We start from the raw sequence: 21,748 nt of genomic DNA, 5'->3' as shown, positions 1-21,748 counted from the left end.
GCATTACAACAAAGCCACACCGGAACATTATCCAAATGTTATTGTTAGCGTGCAACATTTCTGGAACAATGTCTTATCATCTGAGGTGATACTGAAGATCAGAGGCTATATTTTTTAGACTTCTATTCTTTTTCGCACCATTAGGCAGGTCACATTAAATGGGGCACTCTCATGCTATACAGTGCATACTTAAAATACACACAAGTTTTCAAACTACATGTGAAGCTCACTTGTATATTCAAGTGCACTCAAACCTAAGCATCACCTATATGTTGGACGGATGTTCATGGACAAGGCTGGCGACACTCTCCATTTCTGAATGTGTCAGCAAATCCCATAGAAAGGCCAAAAACCAACAATGTGTTAGTCAACTCTGACTACCTACATTGTGGGTTCTAAGATTTTAATCTTTCAAAATGAGTTGTAAATATGTAATTTCATAACATTTTAAAATAAAGCCTTAATTATTTCCTCCTGCAGCCAGGCACTCTATAAAATATAGCATATCACCAGACTTTTTCCTTAAAATTATTCAACAGTTATATTACATCTAATTAATGATGTGGCTGGAAAAATCCTTAAGCTTTTTCCAAGTAGGTGGACTATGTAACATTTACCATATGACCCGGTGTTGAACACACACATGGAATAGACTTAACAAGAGAAAAAAATTATTTCATGTTAATATTCCTGATTAAGTCTGTGTTCATTATTGTAAATTTCATCATATACATGTATGCAGCTTTTTCACATAGCAACAAGGTCACCGACATGTTGTGGATATATTGTAATTTTCATTTAAAGTTACAGCTTTTGTCTTACTGTACATGTTGCCGTCAAGATTCTGTAACAAAGATAACATTTTGCGTTAAAGAAGAGGGCCAGCTCATTAATAGAAAAAGACCCACACAGGTGTCACAATGTTACTTGTGTGCACAATCATGCTCCGTTTTCAAAGACAGTAGCGCTCTATCCGTTTGGCTGTGCACTCCGCGGCACGCTCAGTCTATCCTTAGACCGAGGTTAATTAAGTGTGGATATAATCAAGGCCTGATCGTGTATTGATCCCCATTGTGGGACACAGGAGTGTTAAACAATGCTTTCCCCTGGGCTTGGATGCAGCAGCAGAGCCCATTCATCCTTCCTGTACGAGCTGCTGCTGAGTGGTGATTTGGTTGGGTATGGAACAGCCAGGGCTTATCTCCTCCACCAGACAGCAGCGATTCAGCTGAGCCGTCCCAACTGACCCTCTTTGCCCTCACTCGCTTGTTTTCCTTTTCTGTTAATAAAGTGGTCAGATAAGGTGGGGAGGCTTTATCTCATTACAAACCCTAGGACACACACTCGCCACGTTAAATGAGCAAATATGCAAATGTTCCCTGTTTTTAGTGGAGCTGGGAGAACAATAAAAGGAGAAACCTATACGGGAATCTCACTATTATTTTCATTATTCTGTTCCCCTTTTTTTTCTATACTCTGAGCCTTGGTGGCCATTGCAGCATTTTTTAAGCATGCTCAGTGATGACTGCTCACACAAAAGGCTGAATAGGCTCACGGATAGAACAGAAGAGAAATAAAGCCCCCTTCCTCTGTATTCCACAAACCAGCCTCCACTCAGGTGGGACAACAAGACAGAGGGTAGGATCAGCAGATGGGGGCAGGGGTGCACGGATAGTGTTAAAAAGGACAGAAAAATAGGGGGGAAATAAGAGCTGAAGGGAGTAGAGTGAGAGAGAGAGAGACAGACAGAGAGCTCTGTAAGTGCACCACGCTCTGATAACAGTATAAAGAATAAGGCTAGGGACTTCTCCATTATCTTTGTGCGCGGCGAGTGTTCATTGGGTGCTCTGATAGGATACTGCACTGTACCCTGCGGGCCTGGCAGTACCATTGTGATGGCATTACTTCCAAGGCCAAGACTCGGGAGAAGGGGCCGACTCTTTTGTTGCTGCCCAGTCTCTTTTGTTGTGAATGAAAGCAGGGCAGGAATAAAAAATAAAAACTACAACAAAAATACTGTAGAAGGCCAGTTATGTGTCTGCATCTGCGTTTTTGCATTTTAGGTTCTAAAAAAACGTGCAAAAGACTTCTAATGGCCCGTTAAGTATTCGGCACACAACTTTTTTAATTAGATTAGGAGGGCAGCAATATAGGCCCTGGTGAAACAATTATTCCCTGGGTTTGAGAAGGATCGCTCCCTTTCTAATATAATCTCCTCCTCCGTCGGTCTCACTCTCTCCAGCCATCATCTTTTATCTTTGCCGTCTACTCTTATTATAATCACTGTTGATCTGTGAGTAGCCCAAGAGTGGCTGAGGGCTGCTATTACGAGTGCATAAGAGGCATACATGGATATTCTAATCAAACTACAGGCCGAGCTGAGAGAATAATGGCTGTGTGTGCTGGGGGTGGAGGGGGAGGAACGGCACAGTCGCTGTGATTGGGCGTAATTAGTCTGCAATGAGCTTAATAAGGTAACTGGGCTTGGCAATGTCACTGACGCATGATTGGATGAGAAATATTGGTCACTTTTCCCCTGAGGCATTTATTACTCAGCACCATAAGTGGAATAAATCTAATATCATTATGCAGCTTTTACAGTAGATTGACCCGCTAATTCAATATATCGAGATTCTGTCACCCTACAGTATGACAACAACCAATATTAAATATACTGGACTATAGGATTTACATTGATGAGCATAAAATAGTCAAATTTAACAATAACTTTAAAAAGCTGCTTTATGCCAATGATCTTGAGTGGTAGTGTTTAACCAGGGGCTTAACTCTCTATCTAGCCAAACCTAATCCCATCATATTTCACATTGCAGGATTACGACGCTTGCCTTGCACCTATGTGTAGTTAAACAACCTAAAAAATAAGTTGTTTTCACCAAGTTCATCAGGTTAATGAGCGACACGTTTGTATGTATCATAGGTGTCTTGGGTAGTGGAACTGCGTTTAACCCTGCTGTGCATTCTGCCATGTCCACGACATGTCAAAAGCCATTAACTTCCCTTTTCCACCTGAGGCAAGCGGCGGGGAATGAGTCCGAGTCTTGAAAACCCTCTTCCATTTGGATGAATGCACTGGTCATAGCTAAAAAGGTCACCAACCATTATGCAAAAAAGGGGAAAGACAGGTTGTCTCCTGTTTGTCCTGTTGCCTAGCCGTTTCAAATGTGCTCACAACCTAATTTAATGTTGATGCTGATTTTACTTTTACTCTTGTCGAGTAAACACTACTATGCAGTACATTTGCTTAATATAACAGACACTATACTATAATAGTGACACTCCTTTAATCCTCTACAGCTTTTGTCAAAGCCTTGCAGCAGTAAAAATTAACAATTTCAACAACACAGGCAGCGGCATTTAAATACTTTATGAACTTTTTGAACATCTTGACATTCTACACAAACATACCAGTGTTGCCGAGTTCTTTCTTTCATGGACGTTATGTTACCACTACACCATTAATAAAATGTGCCAGCACAAGTATTCCAGTCATACAAAGTCTAATTCATCACATACTGTATATTATACTTTTTCACTGACTCAATACTCATTACACATGGCAGTAATTAGGGAATTCATCTTCTACTGTCATGTACACTGTGTATATGAAAGTGCTACACAAACAACAGTGATTATATGTAATAACACTTATGACAAAGGAAATTAATGCAGATTAATTCTTGTCTATAAGTAATTGTGATGTATGCATTGAAAATATGGTTAAAAAGCTGATGCTGAAATGTAGCTGATCAGGTGATATTTGATTTGGAGTAAAACAGATTAATTCAGGTATTCATTTATTTTGACTGTGTTATCGCAGGTTTGTTTACAGCGTTGCCTTCATTCTATCAATCTACATTATTGGCAGAGGAATAAATATCGAACTGGCACACAATTACTTGCCACAATAAAAGTGGTAATTTGTCCGTAAATAGTCTATTGATTTTACTTACACTGTAGGTGGATTATTAATGTATATGGAGGGAATAATTCAGACACGTAGACAGGGTGGGCGGTTGCCCTTTTATGCAGGATATATTTTAGACTATGGTGGCTTTAAGGTGCAACCTATTTACATACTGTAGACCTAGGTTGTTTAACAGCATTGATTGCTGTAAAGCGATAAACATCAGAGATGAGAATGAAACTCTGCAACACTGGTATTATTCTTAACAGCTGCTGGAAAAAGAAACATAAAAAGCCATTAAAGCACATGCCAAGACAACACAAAAAACATCCTAACAGATGAGGCTTTAATAGTTGGCTATGCAATCTCCTGGTCATTGTATCGCCTTTAAGCGGAGGCAGATGTTAGTAAAGGCAGAGAGAGTGGGTGACTTACCTGTGGGGAAGCGCTCAATGACTGGCAGGTCATCCACCTGCAGAGTGGCATTACCCCCACTCCTCGTAAACTTCACTATATGGTACTTTCCGTCATTTACAAACTTTGCCGTCTCCTCAATATTTATGTCATCTGTTCCGACATTAAATACAACGGCAATGTTTCCCTTTTCCTGCAAAGAGAAGAAGAAGGAAGACAAAGAAAAAGAAAAAGGTTTTATTGACAATAATAAACATTACTGTTGTAGCTTTCCCAGTGTTGCTAAGGGAATGTATGGAAATGATTGGAGGGGGGACGGGTTCAGAAAAGGTAGAGGGAATGACAGTAAACGTAAATGTGTCAACACAATTTGAATATGTCTCAACCACTGACAGTGAGCTCTTTGGTTATATTGGCTGGTATGTTCATTTGTAATAGTCTTTAATTTGGTGGCAATGTGAAAAATAGTATTCCATTAAAACATTTTGGTTTGAATCTCAAATACTTTCTGCACTTTAATGGCAGAATCAATTGCCCTAATCAACTGCGATATATTACTCTGAGATATTTTGGAGAATGTGTGGCAGTTTTCTCTCTTTCTGTCTAGGTGGAGCGTCCAAAACATATTAATAATACTGGGGAGGGCTTTGCTTTTTAACAAGGGAACATAAAGTTCAGCCAACCCAAAAAATGACAGTCCCTAAATGCATCCACAGCCCTTTATAATAACTTGATATATTATTATGAAAGGTCCATTAAGAACAGTGTCACATGTAAACAAAGCAAAAATCAATAGAGACGCCTCGTTTTGCTTGTGTTGATGATTTAATACTTATTTAAAATGCAATGCTTGTGGGGAGTCATCCAAGAGCAATGGTGCATTATTACAATATAACAGAATTGATGACTTCATGCAATAACCATAATTCAATTATACATATACTTAAATCTTAAATTTGTGTATACAGCATTTACTCTGCATTAGCTGGGCTTTGCTTTTAATAGTAAGCCGAAAACTTAATGGAGGTAGCCATATGGCCATTGCTTTTTTGGCCTGGGGCCCATTTTAAAAATAAAATCCTTGTCACGTCTGTAGGGTTCAGAGGAGGACTAGGGCTGACGCTGACTTCTATCAAATTCTGAACAAAATGTTATAGGTCAACAATTACCAATTTTTTATGCAGTTTGAAACAGAAAAGCTATTGCATCGTGTAATTGCTTTACACTCTGATAAGGACCCTTAAAAGCTTTAAAAAATCCCCGTGAAAGTAGTTATACTGTTAGTTTTGCCCTTTATTGTTTCCATTTCCATCAGTTAAATACATGATAAAGTTAACGGTTTAGAGTATCCCTCGAGCTCCACTGCTTTATGTGTCTGTCCTGTCCTTCTGTGTGATGCTGCCATCTGGTTCTTTAAAGTGCAATAAACATTTTTTTCTTTCTTTTATTTTTCTTCAGCCATTCATCTACCACACAAAGACGCATACACTCAAACACACACCCTTCCTCAGTGCTTCCCCCTTGATAATACTGTAAAGACACTCTTGTCATCATCACTATAAAAACAAAAATTAGTTAGCTTGCTGAGGGGAGATCACTGAATTTGTGCAGTTTGTTTTGAGTCTGAATAATTTGATTGGAATGAATGCTGCCGTCATTAAAGAGCACATGAAAATATAAGCGCAGGAACATTAAGATAACTTCTGAGAGGAAGTTTGAACCCAGCTTAGCTTAGGTCGCTTCAGATCCATGTGCGATGGGTTATACGCTTTTATTTTTGATTTAGGTCCCTGAATCCTACCGCTCAATCCAGCTACGATGAATGTGTATGTTGGTGCAGCCTCTCTCTCTCGCTCTCTCTCTCTCTGCTTATGAGCTGCAGTGAAAGGAGCATCTGGTTGGAGGCTCAACCTACTGTAGCAGCGCAGCACTCCGCATTTCATTATCCAGTCAGCACAGGCAATACTACACTACGTCTCTCTATCTCTCTCTCTCGCTCTGTAACTCTCCCACATGCACAAGTGGACTTTTTCAAACAAGCCCCACCCCCGCCAAACACAAAAACTCACACACACACACACACACAGAGCTCGGCCCCCTTAAAAGTGCAGAAGCCAGAAGCTAAAGTACAATTAAAAACCATTTGTAATGTGTCACACCACATTACCAAAAACTAGGACAATCGTATGCTTTGTAATGTAATGTTCAACTGATGACATCATCTGATGCATTTAAGCTACAGTGCTAACACAGTTTGCTGACTGCTTGCGGGCATAAACACCAATCAACAAAAAACTGAAAAGCAGATGGCTACTGTGACTGCTGCAACTGTCCGTATTTTTTTTCTTTTATTCCCAGAAGTGAATGGGCGTGCAGGATGATGTGTAGAGGCTGCTGTTGTAGTGAAAACCTTGCGTTGGGTCTAATCTGTCATGTTAAGAGATTTGCCCTTCTCCAAAACCCTTCAGCGAGAGCCACAGAGGCAGCAGCTATATCAGGCAGGACTGGATGCAGCAAGAGACAGCGAATACCAAGAGCATCTGCCATCATCAGACCTCACACCAAGGCAGAGTTTCACACAATTTCTTAGAATTTCAAGTAGGCTACTAACATTTAACATTGGAATCCCATCTGCGATTCTAAATAGGAACTGTCTTTTTCAAGGGCTGCTACACATTCAGCACATTAATTCAGAACTTTTTCTTTTCTTTTCGTATCAGTGCTCTATGAGAAAAAAGAAAAGAAAAAATAAACAGAAGAAAAGGTTTAGTGAAAGGACCAAGCCAATTAAAATCCTGCTTTTAATAGCCTCTTTCAATTGACTTTTAATGTTCCCCATGGTCTCGTTAATAAATTTACTGCATTTAGTCACAAACTGCCAACTTGAATTTCCATAGCATAAAAAAAGCCTGCTGCACAGTCCTGGGAGAGATGAAGAGGTAGATGAAAGTGGATGAGAGACAAAGGACAAAACCATCAGATGTGGAGAGTTGGATATCAGATGAACGATAAGAGCTAAATCTTCAGCCTGAGAAAATACAAAGTTTCATTTTTGACATGCCTCTCCCATATTAAAGTGATTAACTTTGACTGTTATTGCCTCCCGCCTTATGAGATAGGGCTGGCATTGGCTTCGCAACTCAAATGTTATTTTCCTAAATAATAATCCACTACATTTCGGCATTTTCCTGAAATTCGATCTACTTAGACAAGTAGTTTTTTTTTCAGTTATTTCTGCACTGAGAGAGGAGCCTAATCCTGGTGCTCTAATAGGGTGCAGGCTTATGTCAGGGAGTGATTGATAGCTGCTTACATAAACCCAGCCCATTACACCCTGTACAATTTTAGGGCTACTCGCTTGGTAAGTGCTGCTCCCCACAGGGCTGCCCCCCTGGGAAACATACTGTAGGGCGCACACATACCGCACCCCGAGAACTCAGCGCTTCCTGACACATCGCACGCCGCCTTGATTAATTGCTCATCAAGCAGCAATAGAGTTTAATTAACTGATGAAGTTGATCCACCATTTTCCACTAATCTTCTTCTCCTTTTTTATGCTTCTCATCCCTGCAGCTGGAGGGTGGAGTAGCTGCGGCAATACTCAGGGTGTCAGATTCTCGTTAAAACGCTCCGTCTGCAATCATTATACGCCTTAGAGATACTCTTTTTTTACCAGCTATAAAGCTGCAGAACAGCCTCTGCAGACTGTGTGTATCTGTAATTGTCAGTAGCACTGAGTCACATGTTCTTAAAACTTAAACTTCTGATCATTAAAAAAAAAACATGTCTGAACAAATATGTGTTAAATTCTTCAAGTCCTCTGAGAGAATCCCCTTTTAAAAGAGAGCTCAGGTCATACAATTTTGATACCAACGTACTTAAACCTCTTGATAACATTGCTCCCATAAATAATAAATCAATTAATAAATAAATCATAGGTTCGTCTTGTGTTTTTGTTAAAATGGGTATGGTAAGTTGTTCACAATCTGCTCGAGGGTCAAACAAAACCAAATGCAAAGCGGGAACACGACAAAGTTGAAATGATCCCGCCTCGCTGCACTGGGTCACTGCAGTGAACTTGCTTCCCCACGCAAACGTGCTGTAAAAAAAAAAAAAAAAAAAGGACACTTCAGATGGTTTCGGGGCGTCCTCTCCAACCTCTGCAGAAATAAACACCGTGGTGTAGGCTGTCCTAATCTTCAGCTTGTTTATGAGTCATTCAGGTTGACAGCCATTGTGCACACGTCACATTTCATATCTCAGTGGTCCCACACCACAGGACTGCAACACATCTCCCTCCAGTGCACATGTCTGCGAGGGGTCGGTTGGCAGGTGGGGGAGCACCTCTGTCAACCCTTCGGTGTGTGTAAGTATGTGTGTTACGTGTACATAACTCTCCCACTGCTAAATGTCTTAATGCAGTGAGAGCAAGCAGTCTCTACTGTTCACCTTATCTTTTAATTACCTCTGACAGTCCCCCCCTTTTCACTTTGTAGCAAAGCTTACCTAATGAAATTAGACATAATGGAATACTTAGGAAAATAAAAGTGTTTGTTCTTCCTTACAGATTGTGGTTTATATACTGTATATTGTGCCATCATTTCTTTATACACCTGCAATTACTGCGCAAATAGGTGTAAATGCAATCCCACAGACATGACTTTAAGAGGGTAGTAAATTCAAAATAAATCTGGAGGCAGAAAAAAAAACGCTACTATGGTGATGTAGAAAATGAAATTTCAGCCTCATAGGAGCGCCATATGATGCATTAACTCCCTTACCTCCCAAACAATTTAATGATGTTATGGACTGTGACAAACGTACAGTATATTTTGTGTTTGAAAGCAGTCGGGCCTGCCTGTGCCTGTGTATCATTTCACACTTTGGTCCATTATAGAAGTAAAAGATAAAAGCCCAAATATTATCTTCCACGTCTAAATACATACACGTCGTAAAATGTTTAAGCAATTACACATAACACACAACATAAAACCAATATTACCTTTTGTCACAATGGTATAATACAAACTTGCACCTAAGTAACCATGTTCTAAAACTTAAAATGTGCCGCTTTATGATTTTTAATAAATCATAGATACTTATTCTGTATTTTTATAACCTGCAAACACAGTATGCTTGTGCATATGGTGCCTTATTACTGTCCAACATGTAAAATGCTATTCTGCTGATAAACATATGACTAACACTGTGAAATCTTGGCACACACTTCAACATCTCTACACAGCACGCAGCTGAGGAGCAGCATGTTGCTCATTTTGTACACATTGGTGAGCAATAAGCCCTTACACATTGAGGCCTTGACATCAGCTCAACACACGTGGACTTAATTTGCAAGCAGGGGGCCGCATACTGTGTACTTTTCAAAATGTTCATTATGAATCTTCATCCTCTATTTAATCATCTGTAAAATGGTGGCTAAGTTATTTGACCTCGCCGTTAACATCAAGAGCTTCCTCGTTTAAGCAGACTTCAGGGTGTTAGAACTCTACAACTAGCCGTGCATTGCTGTGCTATCTTTCATATGTGATCTGATGCCAAAGTCAGAACCAATACAAGGAGATGTAATTAATGTGGTATAGGAAATATAACAATATGTCATTATTCAGTTGGAGTACACTGAAATTAAACCCTGTTTCACAAGGATGTAGCCTGGACAAGTTACTGTATAAAAGTAAAATGTCTCAGCAAATACCAAAACCAGTGAAGCAAGTCATTCCCTTATTTAACCTGCATGGTTGCATAGCAATATACAGTAGACATCTATACATCTATACTATTTAGCAGTTTCTCCCACTATTATCTGGTGATAGTGCTTGCTGTCTGTATTTAATGTAGGAACACTTGCTTAAACAGCTATTAAAATATACGCCGACAGATTCTAAGCTGCATTCCTGGTCAACTTTGGAAAAACGTCTTGGAGCTTTTCCAGTGGGGTGAGCTAAAAGTGAGCTTGCTGGGAGCTCAGCTTATTTCAAAATCAGGTCCGCCGGCTAAAGTGCCTAATTATGTGTGAAGTTGGCTCTGAATTGTTTCCATCGCTAGGAGACTCTATCAAGTGGCTTTTTTCTGTAGGAGAGCTTCATCAAATACCTTGAGTTAATAAATCATCAAGCCAGCCGCAGCAGCTGTTTGAAGCAGGGCGCAAAGCGAATATCCGGAAAGACATATGGCTGTAGTGTACCATTACATTACAATAAAACTAAATTAAAATATAAATGTATCCTCATATATTATGCAGCAGGACCTTCTTTGGGAGATACAGCAAGCGGTACACATTCACTAAATTTTTTATATATTTTTTGTACACACAATTATTGCGGTGAAAATATGCTACCTCTACGCATTCGCGGTGCAAAGGCCTTAGAGTGAGTGCATAGGTTTATATACATCAGGTAGTGATAGAAAGCATCCGTAACAGGAGCTGGCCCGTGGGGTTTTTTTTCTTTTCAAAAAGCACTGTTTGACTCTTTCTGAAATGACATTTGCTGTCCGCCTATACTCCTCTCGCTCCCTCTCTCCGGCCCAAGTGACACATTCCATCAAGGGAGGTCAACAGATATCTGAAAATGTTGTTCTCTCTCTCCTTCTCACTCAAAGAAATCAATTGAGGTTTCAGGTGATTCTCCTGTCTGTCCATTTGTGACAGCTGGCGCGCGCGGTGGGCGTGAGACGACCTTCATCTCTGTCCTCTCTCTCTCTCTCTCTCTCTCCCTCTCTGCCTGGACTGTACTGCATTCCCCCTGAGCATACTCACAGTCCAGCTCACTTCATCTGTACCACTCATGCAGCACGGCCTTCTGGCAGAAAAAAGATCAAATATAATCAGGCGCGCCATTTCTGGAGAATGGGGATAGTGCAATCACCTTAGTAAGAAATGGGGTGGGGTGGGGGAGGTATGGGGGGTAAGCTCAGGAGCTCAAGTCAAGCCAGGGACATATGCCCAAAGCCAGGGAGCGTATGCTATGACTGACCCCTTAAATCAACCGGAGACTCCCAGACACTCAATATAAGAATGCACATCATGACAAACATTTTGCCGTGTCAGCTCTGATTATCTCTAGTTTAGGAGAAGGTAAACAGATGAGTAAGTCCATCGTGTCAGCATTAAAACAGAATTCTATTCAATATGTTTAAATGCAGGAGCTCTGCAGTGTACTTTGAGAGTTTTCACTAATCTATAGGTTTTCTGGTAATGATGGGATTGTTTACTCATAAATATGTAATATGTATGAGCTCTTCTTGTAACTATGTGACTGGTTTGTCTTGTTAAAAGGGTGTCACACAGTCATCGCAATTTTAAAATGGTTCAGCTAAATGACGTCACATTTCCATGATTATGGCATTGTGTTTTCAATTTAGAATTGTGCCATTGTTTGGGTTACCAACAGGACAATGGATATATAACACAGAGCATGTGCAGTTTTGACTGAAAAAATAAAATAAAAATGTATCCGTGGATTCGAAGTCATGAGTTTGTAAATATGAGGCTAACGCAGCGTCACAGCAGGGTTACAGCCAGTGACATTCAATCTGAATAAAAAGTCCCATAAAAACATTGAAACTCTCAAAACAGTTCTCAGTTTTCTCACAGCTTAACTAGTGTCTGAATAGAAAACCCCGTCTGGAACTAATGCAGCCAACACAGCTTGAGTCTTTCCTTATGACACATCAGGTCATACTGGTACACAACTGCACTCCCTGACTGAAGTGACACAAGTGTAAATTAGGGGCATGTTAACTTAAAATCAATGCAACATTAAGATCCAGTGCTCAAACACAGTGGACCCGAAAGCTCTTTGATAGCTCAACATGGGGTTATGATTATAATCACTCCTTTATTTCTGTAATATAATATTAGGTTTCTGCTATTAATTACGTTGGTTTCGGCAAAAAAAAAAATGTTAGTATCTTGTGGATTGAGTTTGACAATTTGCCCAATATGTTGAAAATGTTAATGATGATTTATATGGAGCTACTTGTCCATGGTAGTGCTCAGAGCTGCACAAGAAAGAAACAATTCAATGTTGAGCTTGGATGAATTCTCTGTTGCCGATATGTTCTAAAACTAATAACAATCAAGTTCATACAGATGTACAAATATGGAGTAATATTTATGGGTATAACATGCTCTGCTCAAATAACTCAAACACCTCCTACAGCTGCATTGCCCTAAAATACTTCATCGGGCTTTGAGCATCTGGAGGGCTTTTATTTTAACGACATTTCAGGCTCATTTCATATTCAGAAGTAATTCAGTTAGCGTGGAATGCTTACTTTTCTGCTCAATACAAGCTGGCCTTAATCTATATTTGTTCACGGTGAACGGATCAATTAAAAGTATTTCATGAGAGAAATGGACTTACTTACAGTTCTAGGACCAAACGGTCAGCAGCAGCTACTGGCTGTTGGGAATAAGGCTGTTAGGATAAAAAAATATGATAAATCGTGCAGCCCTGGTAGTGTTTCTAACATAGGGAAGGAAGTAAAAGGATAAAAATTTAATTCTGTAGATCTCCGATGCATTACGTGACCACCCAGCACACATAACATACTGACAATGCTATTATAATAGAATGGTTTATCACATCTTTGTTTCTCTACCACCTTGCCACAATGATCGACTGTATAAAGTAAAAGCTCAAAATACTTCTCAAGGAAGGAAAGCTTGGCACAATATTTGCTTCTTTGTCAAAGTGACTTTCTGCAACTCCATTACTGGATGTCAAAAAGGCAAATTATTTACTCTCAAGCACCATTTTTAATATGGTAATTTTTTTCTGATTGTGTGGATGCAGTTTATTGGTCAGTTAGTTTGTGATAACAAGTCAATACTAGCTAACAAAGGAGAACAATTTCAGGTCGACACTAAACAGTAAATGGTTTACTTTGATGATAGATTCACTATTTATTCTTAGAGTTACTGCAGGAAACGGACCATATATGGAAACTGTAAGCAGGTCAATCTGCCTTTCGTGCCTGCAGTGTTGTTCACTGAAACGTTTGGACCTGAGTCTCACACACACACACACACACACATACACACACAATGTCCTTCGAGTCATACTTCCCACTTATCATTTTAAACCAAGTTTAATTATATTCCAGTATATTCCTTATATAGTTTCCCTACTTCTACAACTTATATTACCCCAACTGTTTTCTTAGATGAACATGATTTATTTTGAAAAATATAAATAACATGAAAGGACTGTGACCTGTGAAACAACCCCATGCTAGATACGTGTTCCACTATATGCACTTCCAAATAGAACTATCACGTTGTGGGATTCTGGGCAGTGGATGTCTTCGACACCATCATTAATTGGTACATTGAAGCTTGCACTCACTCTTGGCACCTGGAGCTAGAAACTCCATTCCTGTCACATCTACAGCGCAAATTAGAGCCTGGAGGTTATAATAGGAGAGTAGACCATAAATAGCATGTACAATGCAGAGCTTTGATTTGTGGCTTAAACACATTACCACTTAATGATACATTAAAATAGGGACTATATGAATATACTGTTTTCAATACGCCTTTCACTTATCTTTTAGAGACATTTAAAAAAAGCTTTTTTCCAATGCCTGCAACTAAAACAACAATATGTGTTAATTGAGCAAAACTGTAATCTAGAGTGGCAATGGACACAATTATTAATATAGAGGTTAGAGGTTATTAAGACTGTTGCCAGCTTAGTGGTTTCCATGGTGACTAGAGGAAAATAGAAATGCAGTTACAGCAATTGTCACAATCATAGCAGTCAGTCACAAACGAAACATGCGGTTATCTTTTATAATGGACTCTGTTGAAGGTGGAGAATGAAAATACACTGCTTGGCCAATATGCAATTTCCAATATCTTCACTCAGAAACGCTATTTGATGTCTCGGACTGACAAATGTTTGCTCGGTTATGTAATGTAGAAATAACAGCCAGTAAAACCTATTCTTTTTAAGTATCGTAAATTGCACACAACTGTAGTAGTCAATTGTAATGTCTGGCCATCAAGAGGAATGGTAGAAAAAGAGCACTAAAACTGACCCGCACATGTACATTGCCAACATCTTGTTATATAACTAGGTTAGAGTGTTTTAAGGTGAATGTTTCCTTGTATAGGAGAACCCTGGAGTGCTTGTTTCTAATACTTCCACATTACAGGGAAACTGCCAAGCTTAAAAATTGCCACCATCAATCAAGAGGTTTTAAAGGATGCAACAAGCAATTTCATGGATGACTTTTTTCAACTTCTCCCGACATTATTCCCCATCCGTCCCATGTGTTATTGTGCCATTTCTTTCCCCCCTCCATCCCAGCCCCGTCTCTCTCTGATTCTGACAACACAGACAAAAAGATGCCCCTCGGTGTCCTTTGACGTATTCATGTCCGCTGACTTCTCTGTCTTTTAATGTTGACATAGCTCAACGTGACTCATTTTCCCCCCACACTGAAGCAAGATCGTCTCAGAGAAAAAAAGGAATACATTAAAAAGATCTGTGACAAGAGGTGTTAAATTAGGACAAGGGCCGTGCTTTATACTTAAAGCTCACAGGAATGAACCTTGTCCTAGATTTTTCAGATAATAGAGGACTATTGGTGGCCTTCACATTATTTTAAAAACAGTAATTCCACACTCAGTCGTAGCGGCTCCCAGGCCCCATTTTCACAATGTCACAATACCTGGCAAATGGAGTTGAAGCAGGGCAGTTTACAGAAGAAAAGATACAGTTGCCGTATTTGCAATACTGGATGAAGCCCCAACAAGCTGAGAAGCCCTTTGCAGCAAATGGGTAAAGTGAGGTGAGGTCTAGTAATTCTCACCATAATCAACCAAAGCACATAGACAGAGGTGATATGAATTTTGACTTTGATTGAAAAATCATAGCAACACTAGTAAAAAAAAAGAAAAAAAAGGCAATGGTTAAATAGAAGAGAGTAACTTAATAATAATACCAACTAACAGAGCAGAAACAAACCAATCCCTATTTCTGACAACAACATGTCTCCCATGTATACTATTTGGCCTGAAATAAAATAAAAAATCCTTTAACAGCATGCGGTGAGACACACAGGACCTCAGCGACTTGCCACTGAGAAAGAAATGCGATTTGCTGTGAACCAAAAACAATACACATTCAAATTATCACAAGGGATAACCGTGAAAATGTGTGATTTTTCCCGCAAATGTGATGTTTACTGAATCCTTGTTTTTGGCTTCTTTTTTCTCAGACAGTCCTCAAATGCCTGTCTGCTCCCAGCCATATCTCTGTAAAACACAAGTGAGCCTGCCACACACACACACACAGAGCACCCTGCAGAGATCATTGTCTTCGTCCCAGAGTCCAGCAGCTATTTATATGGCAATCTGATCTGCTCTGATGGATACTTCGATACACTATAGCAGAAGATTGTTAGGCAACCATCAGCTTACCAGAACCGAAGTATTAGAAGAAAAATAATATCGGTTCTTTGGTTATTTCTCGATGTGTATTGTTTGCCCGATGTGCATGTCAATGCTGGCTTGTGTGTATTAATGATGCTATGTAGTATAGAGCTGGAAGATCACCAAAGACTGTTTTTCCTCAGTTCAAACACAGTAACGCTGGTCTACCATAAGTTATGACTTGCTGCATTTGATTAATCGCAGGCAGCCACTGGACCTTATTACAGGTATATGAATATGAACAAGCAGTTAAAAGCTGTATGGACAGTGCGAAAATACATTCTCAGTAAAGTTAAGATTTAGATACAGGATTGATTGTTCTTTTTCTTCTTTTTCGAATGATTAAAACCAACGATGGTAAACTACTGGAATATTCTCTTGAAGGCTTTCACATGCTCAACGAGCAGCCATCAACACCTGCCACGTGCCTCTGCAGTGCACGCACAGCCACAATTTAAAATTCCTCTCTCTCCTCTGTCCTGGCAGGCTGACATTATGGTCTCGAATAAACTGTCTGTTATAAGGGCCACAGAGCAAGGTGACAAGTCTAGCCAGGAGCCGTCATTATGAGCCAAGTGAGTCAGTCTTGAACCCAAATACATTTTCATAAAATGGCAGTAGCAGTGACTTTTCTCTTTTTCTCTCTCCTGTCTCCAAATGAACACGCTCCCATCGCAATCATCTGCATTGATTTAAATCAATCTCAATCTACATCACGGATGAGACGCCGTGACTGTATAGACATTGTTCTCTAAAGATTGGAGGGAGGCAAACAACGCCTCATCCAACCCACTCAATTTCAGGATTTTGTCCAATTATTCTCACTTGTCATTTATTGCGAGTGCAGTGAGGAACACCTGCTGAAGGATAAATGGTGTGTGGCGAAAATGTGTCAATGGACACAGTGACAGTGGTGCTGACAGTCCCTCTTGAAGGTGATAGACAACAAGTGACAGATATTTAGATGTTTGTCATTTCTGTGGAGCTGTGCAGGAACTATTGTCTTTGTTCAACATGTTTTGATGGAGCCATGCGTCCTCTTCCTTTCCCGTCCTGTACTCAGATTTTACAGCATGTAGTCTCTATACTGTAGGTGTAATATGGGGGCCCAAGTGAACGGTGCACTGTAACAATGTACACCATTATATTCAAACCTCAGTCTCTGTGTGTTTGTGGCGTTTTTCAATGATCTGTAGCTACGATCGATGGATGCTGTCTACGGTGGTAGCTACTGGTGGCAAAAACCATGGCGCAGTATGGCTAACTCGCTCCCTTGAGACATGGCTGTTCATGCCATCGCCTCATTTATCTTCACAGAGTCCATGTTGGGCATTTGATATTCATCAATTGATTATCATTAGTGCAACAGAACTTTGTAACTCCGTGTAGTGCCTGGATGGTTAACTAGACGAGGTGTTGACACATTGGAGCTGTTGTACTATGAGGACGCCAATTACATGTGCTCTAATGAGAGGACATTGATTATGGCAGGCTCTTGGTTTGCATCGACAAGAAGTGTATGGAATTAAAGTGTCTGATCCTCCGGATGCAGTTGTTTATTTCTGAGATTATTTAGCACATGCTAATGAGACAATGTCACCTCGCCTGTGGCTTTGTTTGCACAATGTTGCTTTTTTTCAATATGACTTTGACCCACATTCTCACCTCCAAAGTGGACTTTCTAGGTTCACTGCAGAGGTACTGCATAATTAAACAGTATAACCTCTAAGCAATGTATGTGCTTCCAACATAGACTATGTATACAAGTATCTACTCCATTGCAGCTCAGTCCGATTTAGCGAGACAGGAAGTCAGACACCGACACATTAAAACATCTGATACATTGTCAGAATAAAATACTCCCCCAGATCGAGCCAGGCCTGGAGTCAACCTAGCCTGGAACTGCCCGCCTACCTACTTCCGCTCAATTTTAATTTTCCTTCAGTAGTCAGTCTGGGTCCGCAGTATATTGGCGGGTTTTCTCATGTAGATTTTTTACCTGTCCAATCAGCGAACATGGGGAGTGGATGAGAGCAATGACGGGCGACAGTTTCAGTTGCAATGGCCGGGGCATGACATACGTCACGCCCAAACGTTATGCGATTGGTTGGACGATCCAGAGTGGCATTGGGCAGATCCAATAGTTTTAAACTTCAACAGACACCCGCCTTCAAGTGAGTTTACGTTTGTCAATTGAGCGATTCCAGACTCTCTTTATGAATGAAATGAAGTACGATGGTCTGGTAGGACCAGGCTAGAGTCAACCAGTGAAATCCTACTCATTGCTCAGTGAACACCTTCAGATTTGAAATAAGTTCATAAACTAACCATCTTTGGATGTATTTGATTCCCAATCATGATACACTGGTAATAATCACTTTACACTGTTAACATGATCCGAAAAAGTGTTCTGAAATGCAAAATTATATATAATTTTAAAATGCAATTAATCGCGATTAATTATAAAAATTCAGCGATTACATTTTTTTTAATTGTTTGACAGCCCTATTTTTTTTCCACTTACAACTCTAAATACCTTCTAGTCTTACAACTTATCTGTGGCCTGTTTCCTGGACTGTGGTTGATTGTGTTCTGGGCTGCTGCTTATGGCACATAAAGGAGCTGCTCCTGCTGCTGGGGAAATTAGAACAGGGCAGTCAAGTGTTACCGCAGTACACCTTCAAACCTGTCAGAACAGACAGAAAGCCCAGTACTTTTGCTATGGCCTCTTCAGAAGTTGGGGCCACGCTATCAAAGGAAGGTAATTTGCTATCACCCATTTTCTATCCCCACAGTTAACCTAATTTCTGTAAGTAGGGCCATTTATCTTGCCTGTCCAGAGGTAGGAACACAGTTTAGCCTGCTGAGAGGACATGCTTGGCTTGACTTCCCTCTGGGCCTACTTCAAAGTACCACACAGACATTTAGGTATTAACTACTGTAGCCTTATCGACATGAGCAAACTATCCAGACCTTTGTCACCTTTAGAATAACTCCTCTTCAGTTATGTGGTAATTGTTGACAGCGAGTACATCGTTCTATCCTCAGTGTAAGCATCTCCTAAAATATAGTTGTAAGGTCCAAGCTTTTTTCTAAAGTCTCTAGTAAAATCACTATTTCCAATGAGAGTCATCACAAGGGCCTTGATCCACACAATTTTCATCTCCATTTCATCATGAATATGTAAACTGCAGCTCTTTCTCTGGTAAAACATGCTCCGTAGGGGCCAAGGCAATGTGATGAAGACTTGTGTCAGGCCAAGTGAGCTGGAACTGATGGTGCACATAATTAATGGTCTGAAATAGACTGAGAATTAGTGCTGGGCTGGGATGTTAATTGACTATGATACTTGGGCTGGTGCCTCTCAGCCTGGGGCTTTTACTCTTCCCCCCCCCTGATTTGCTTTATCACTTTGCTTCAAATTTAGCTGTGTCCTATTTCTTCCACTCTTCGCTTTGCTTTCTCCCAATTTTCTTCCTCCTACTCGGATTCCCTCTCCCTCTTTTCAATCTCATTTTCCATGTTTCTTATCCTTTCCTTATCAGTCTCTTTTACCTTGAAGGTATCTGGGACTTCAAACCCAGGGAGGGAAAGACACGTGACGCACACTTCTCGTGGGGAGTCTCGAAGCAGCCGCCACCTACACAAACTTTGTAAGCCTTGGTGCCGAGAGAACTGTCAGAAATCATGCCAGAGTTGTAACGTAAATAGGAAATTCATGCAAACATGTGTGCACACACACACACACACATACACACAGTGGGAGAAAGCTGCGAGTTCACAATTAACGGCTACCATGGCAATGTCTTGATATCAGCTCCCTACTCCATTCATCGGCTCAATGAGATGACCTACGCAACTCTGCAGCGAGAGTGTGGGAAAGGTTGAGTAGGTTGATAAAAATGCAAACAAATAATGGTCATAAATAAACTGTATCCAGCATTTCCTTCAACTCCCATTTTATTTTTTCTCCTTTTCTCAGACACTTTTCTTTTTCAAGCCTTGCGTGACGCATCACCATTACAGGTGAAGTAGTTATTTTTTTCCCATCAACGCAAAACAGGATCACAAAAAAAAACACACAATTTACTTGGGTCAGGGGCTTTGTAGCTATAACTCATATTTTCTTAAAATAATAATATTCTTTTGTGTCTTATCTTGACCTGCAAATAACACCACCAATTCCCAGTGGCCATTTAAAGGGACATTGCAGCAATATAGTCCGGCACTTAAGTTAAGGAACTGGTGATAGACAGATTAAAAATAAATGACAACGCTCAAAACTGAAGCAACAGAGGCTAAGGTATCCAGACCTTTAATGTCTACTGACCCTCTGACCAAATGAATCAAGCATACTATCTTTTGAAAATCAGTGTATAGTGACCGTGTGAAAAATATATTATTTTATGTGAGAGAAGCAAGTGTGGGTTTTTGCTCCTTCTGCATTCAACAACACTTACGAAATGCAGTATAGAAAGCAGGAGTCTGCCGCTTGTGTTTTGGTCGTCTTTAACCGGTTTCTTATTAGGTGCCGAATGAGTGTTTTTATTGTATTTATATGACACCCAAAATCAATTCAATGATAACAGAGCAATCCCAGCTGCCAATGCTGCCACACCCAAACAGAAAAATACGGCGGCAAGAGCGGGCTGAGGCAGTTCAGTTTTGATAATAGAAAATCAGACACTGCCAAAGTTTCTGGACCGTCATTAATCTCCTGCCCCAGCGCCCTGGCTCTCACAGGGAGAAAACCGGTGATTGAGAGAAGGAGAAGTTGAAGATAGACCAGAGAGAGGTGAGAGACTGGAGTGAATGAAAAAAAGTGAATTAGAGAGAGAGAGCGAGAGAGAGAGAGAAGAGGAAGGCAGTTTCAAACAAGGCCATAAAAGATGAAAAACTCGATTAAAGCAAGGAGAAAAGTGTAGAGTAAGGAGGATGTAGATTGGAGCTTAAGAGAACAAAAGGGATTTGAGGTATTAAGGCAAACAGCAAGAGCTAGGTCTGAAGGGAACCGGCTTGACTGAAGGTAGAAGGTTGGCCTCATCACTCCATCAGAGATTACATCGTGTCCAGATGTCTGGTGGTCCGCCACGCCGATAGCAATCACAGTCATCGCCCAAACCCCCCCCCCCTCCCATCAGCACACATTACTCTATCTCTCTAACACAGACGCTACACATGCTGCCTCCGCGATGATCCCTGGGCATCACACTGTCACGGAGGAGGTCGCCCACCTGTCACTGCACATGAGCGTTTACCTCCCGTATTACTAAGTAGGCTTTTTTTGGTTTAGGCAGCAGCAGCAGTGGCCGAAGAAGCTGCCGTAAGAGACTGGCATTGATTTTGTTGCTCTGAAGGGACAGGCTGAGGTTGGGAGGCCTGAGGTTGCAGGGGCTGAGGCAGCACCGGCTGTCAGGGTTTAAAGGGCTGCACGAGTACTGAGACAGCCTTAGCGAGGGGTTTATCATCAGCAAGGTAACTGGCTTTCTCTCAGAGCACCTCAGGCGAAAAATTAACAGCTGCCACGGGCTGCGCTCACAAATGTCCCACCATTCATTCGTTCTGCCTTTTCAAAGGCCTCGGTTTTCCAGCAACAGAAAACAAGTCGGACGTATTGTCATTCAAATATCTCACCAAGAGTTGTATTCGTTTGGTTTAAAAAAATAAATAAAATAAAAAAATAGGGAATTGAGGGCTTCTAAAATGAATACTGAAGGGAAGGGGGAAAAATCTGACAAAAGTACAGGCCGGCATGTTTTTCTGGTGTTTCTCAAAACTTCCTGTACAGCTCTCCGTCTGACGGAATCATTTTGATGGACTGCTTTTGGATAATCTGACAACCAAACACTACTTTTATCCTGCCAGGTAATTCACCCAGATGAGCAAAATCCAGGATATGTCAACGACAAGGCTGGCAGCTCCATTCAACAGCTAGATTGAAACGCTTT

General features: G+C 40.6%; 1 protein-coding gene across 23 annotated transcripts in view; it reads right to left on the bottom strand.

Moving 5' to 3' along the window:
• The window catches only part of LOC307257360 (neurexin-1a-like), a gene marked incomplete at both ends in the record, with an annotated part of 267,488 nt that overhangs the window by 46,135 nt on the left and 199,605 nt on the right, over positions 1-21,748 (bottom strand). For all 23 annotated transcript variants that reach the window (XM_080036562.1, XM_080036565.1, XM_080036561.1 and 20 more), the window contains one exon: positions 4,361-4,532. In XM_080036562.1, the coding sequence (XP_079892688.1) occupies positions 4,361-4,532 (172 nt within the window). The remainder of the gene's footprint in view (positions 1-4,360; positions 4,533-21,748) is intronic.

This window comes from Ammodytes marinus (assembly GCF_949987685.1).
Source record: "Ammodytes marinus genome assembly, chromosome: 11".
Taxonomy (NCBI): Eukaryota; Metazoa; Chordata; class Actinopteri; order Uranoscopiformes; family Ammodytidae; genus Ammodytes; species Ammodytes marinus.
Note: the sequence above shows the minus strand (reverse complement) of the source record. Positions and strands in the feature narration are given on the sequence as shown.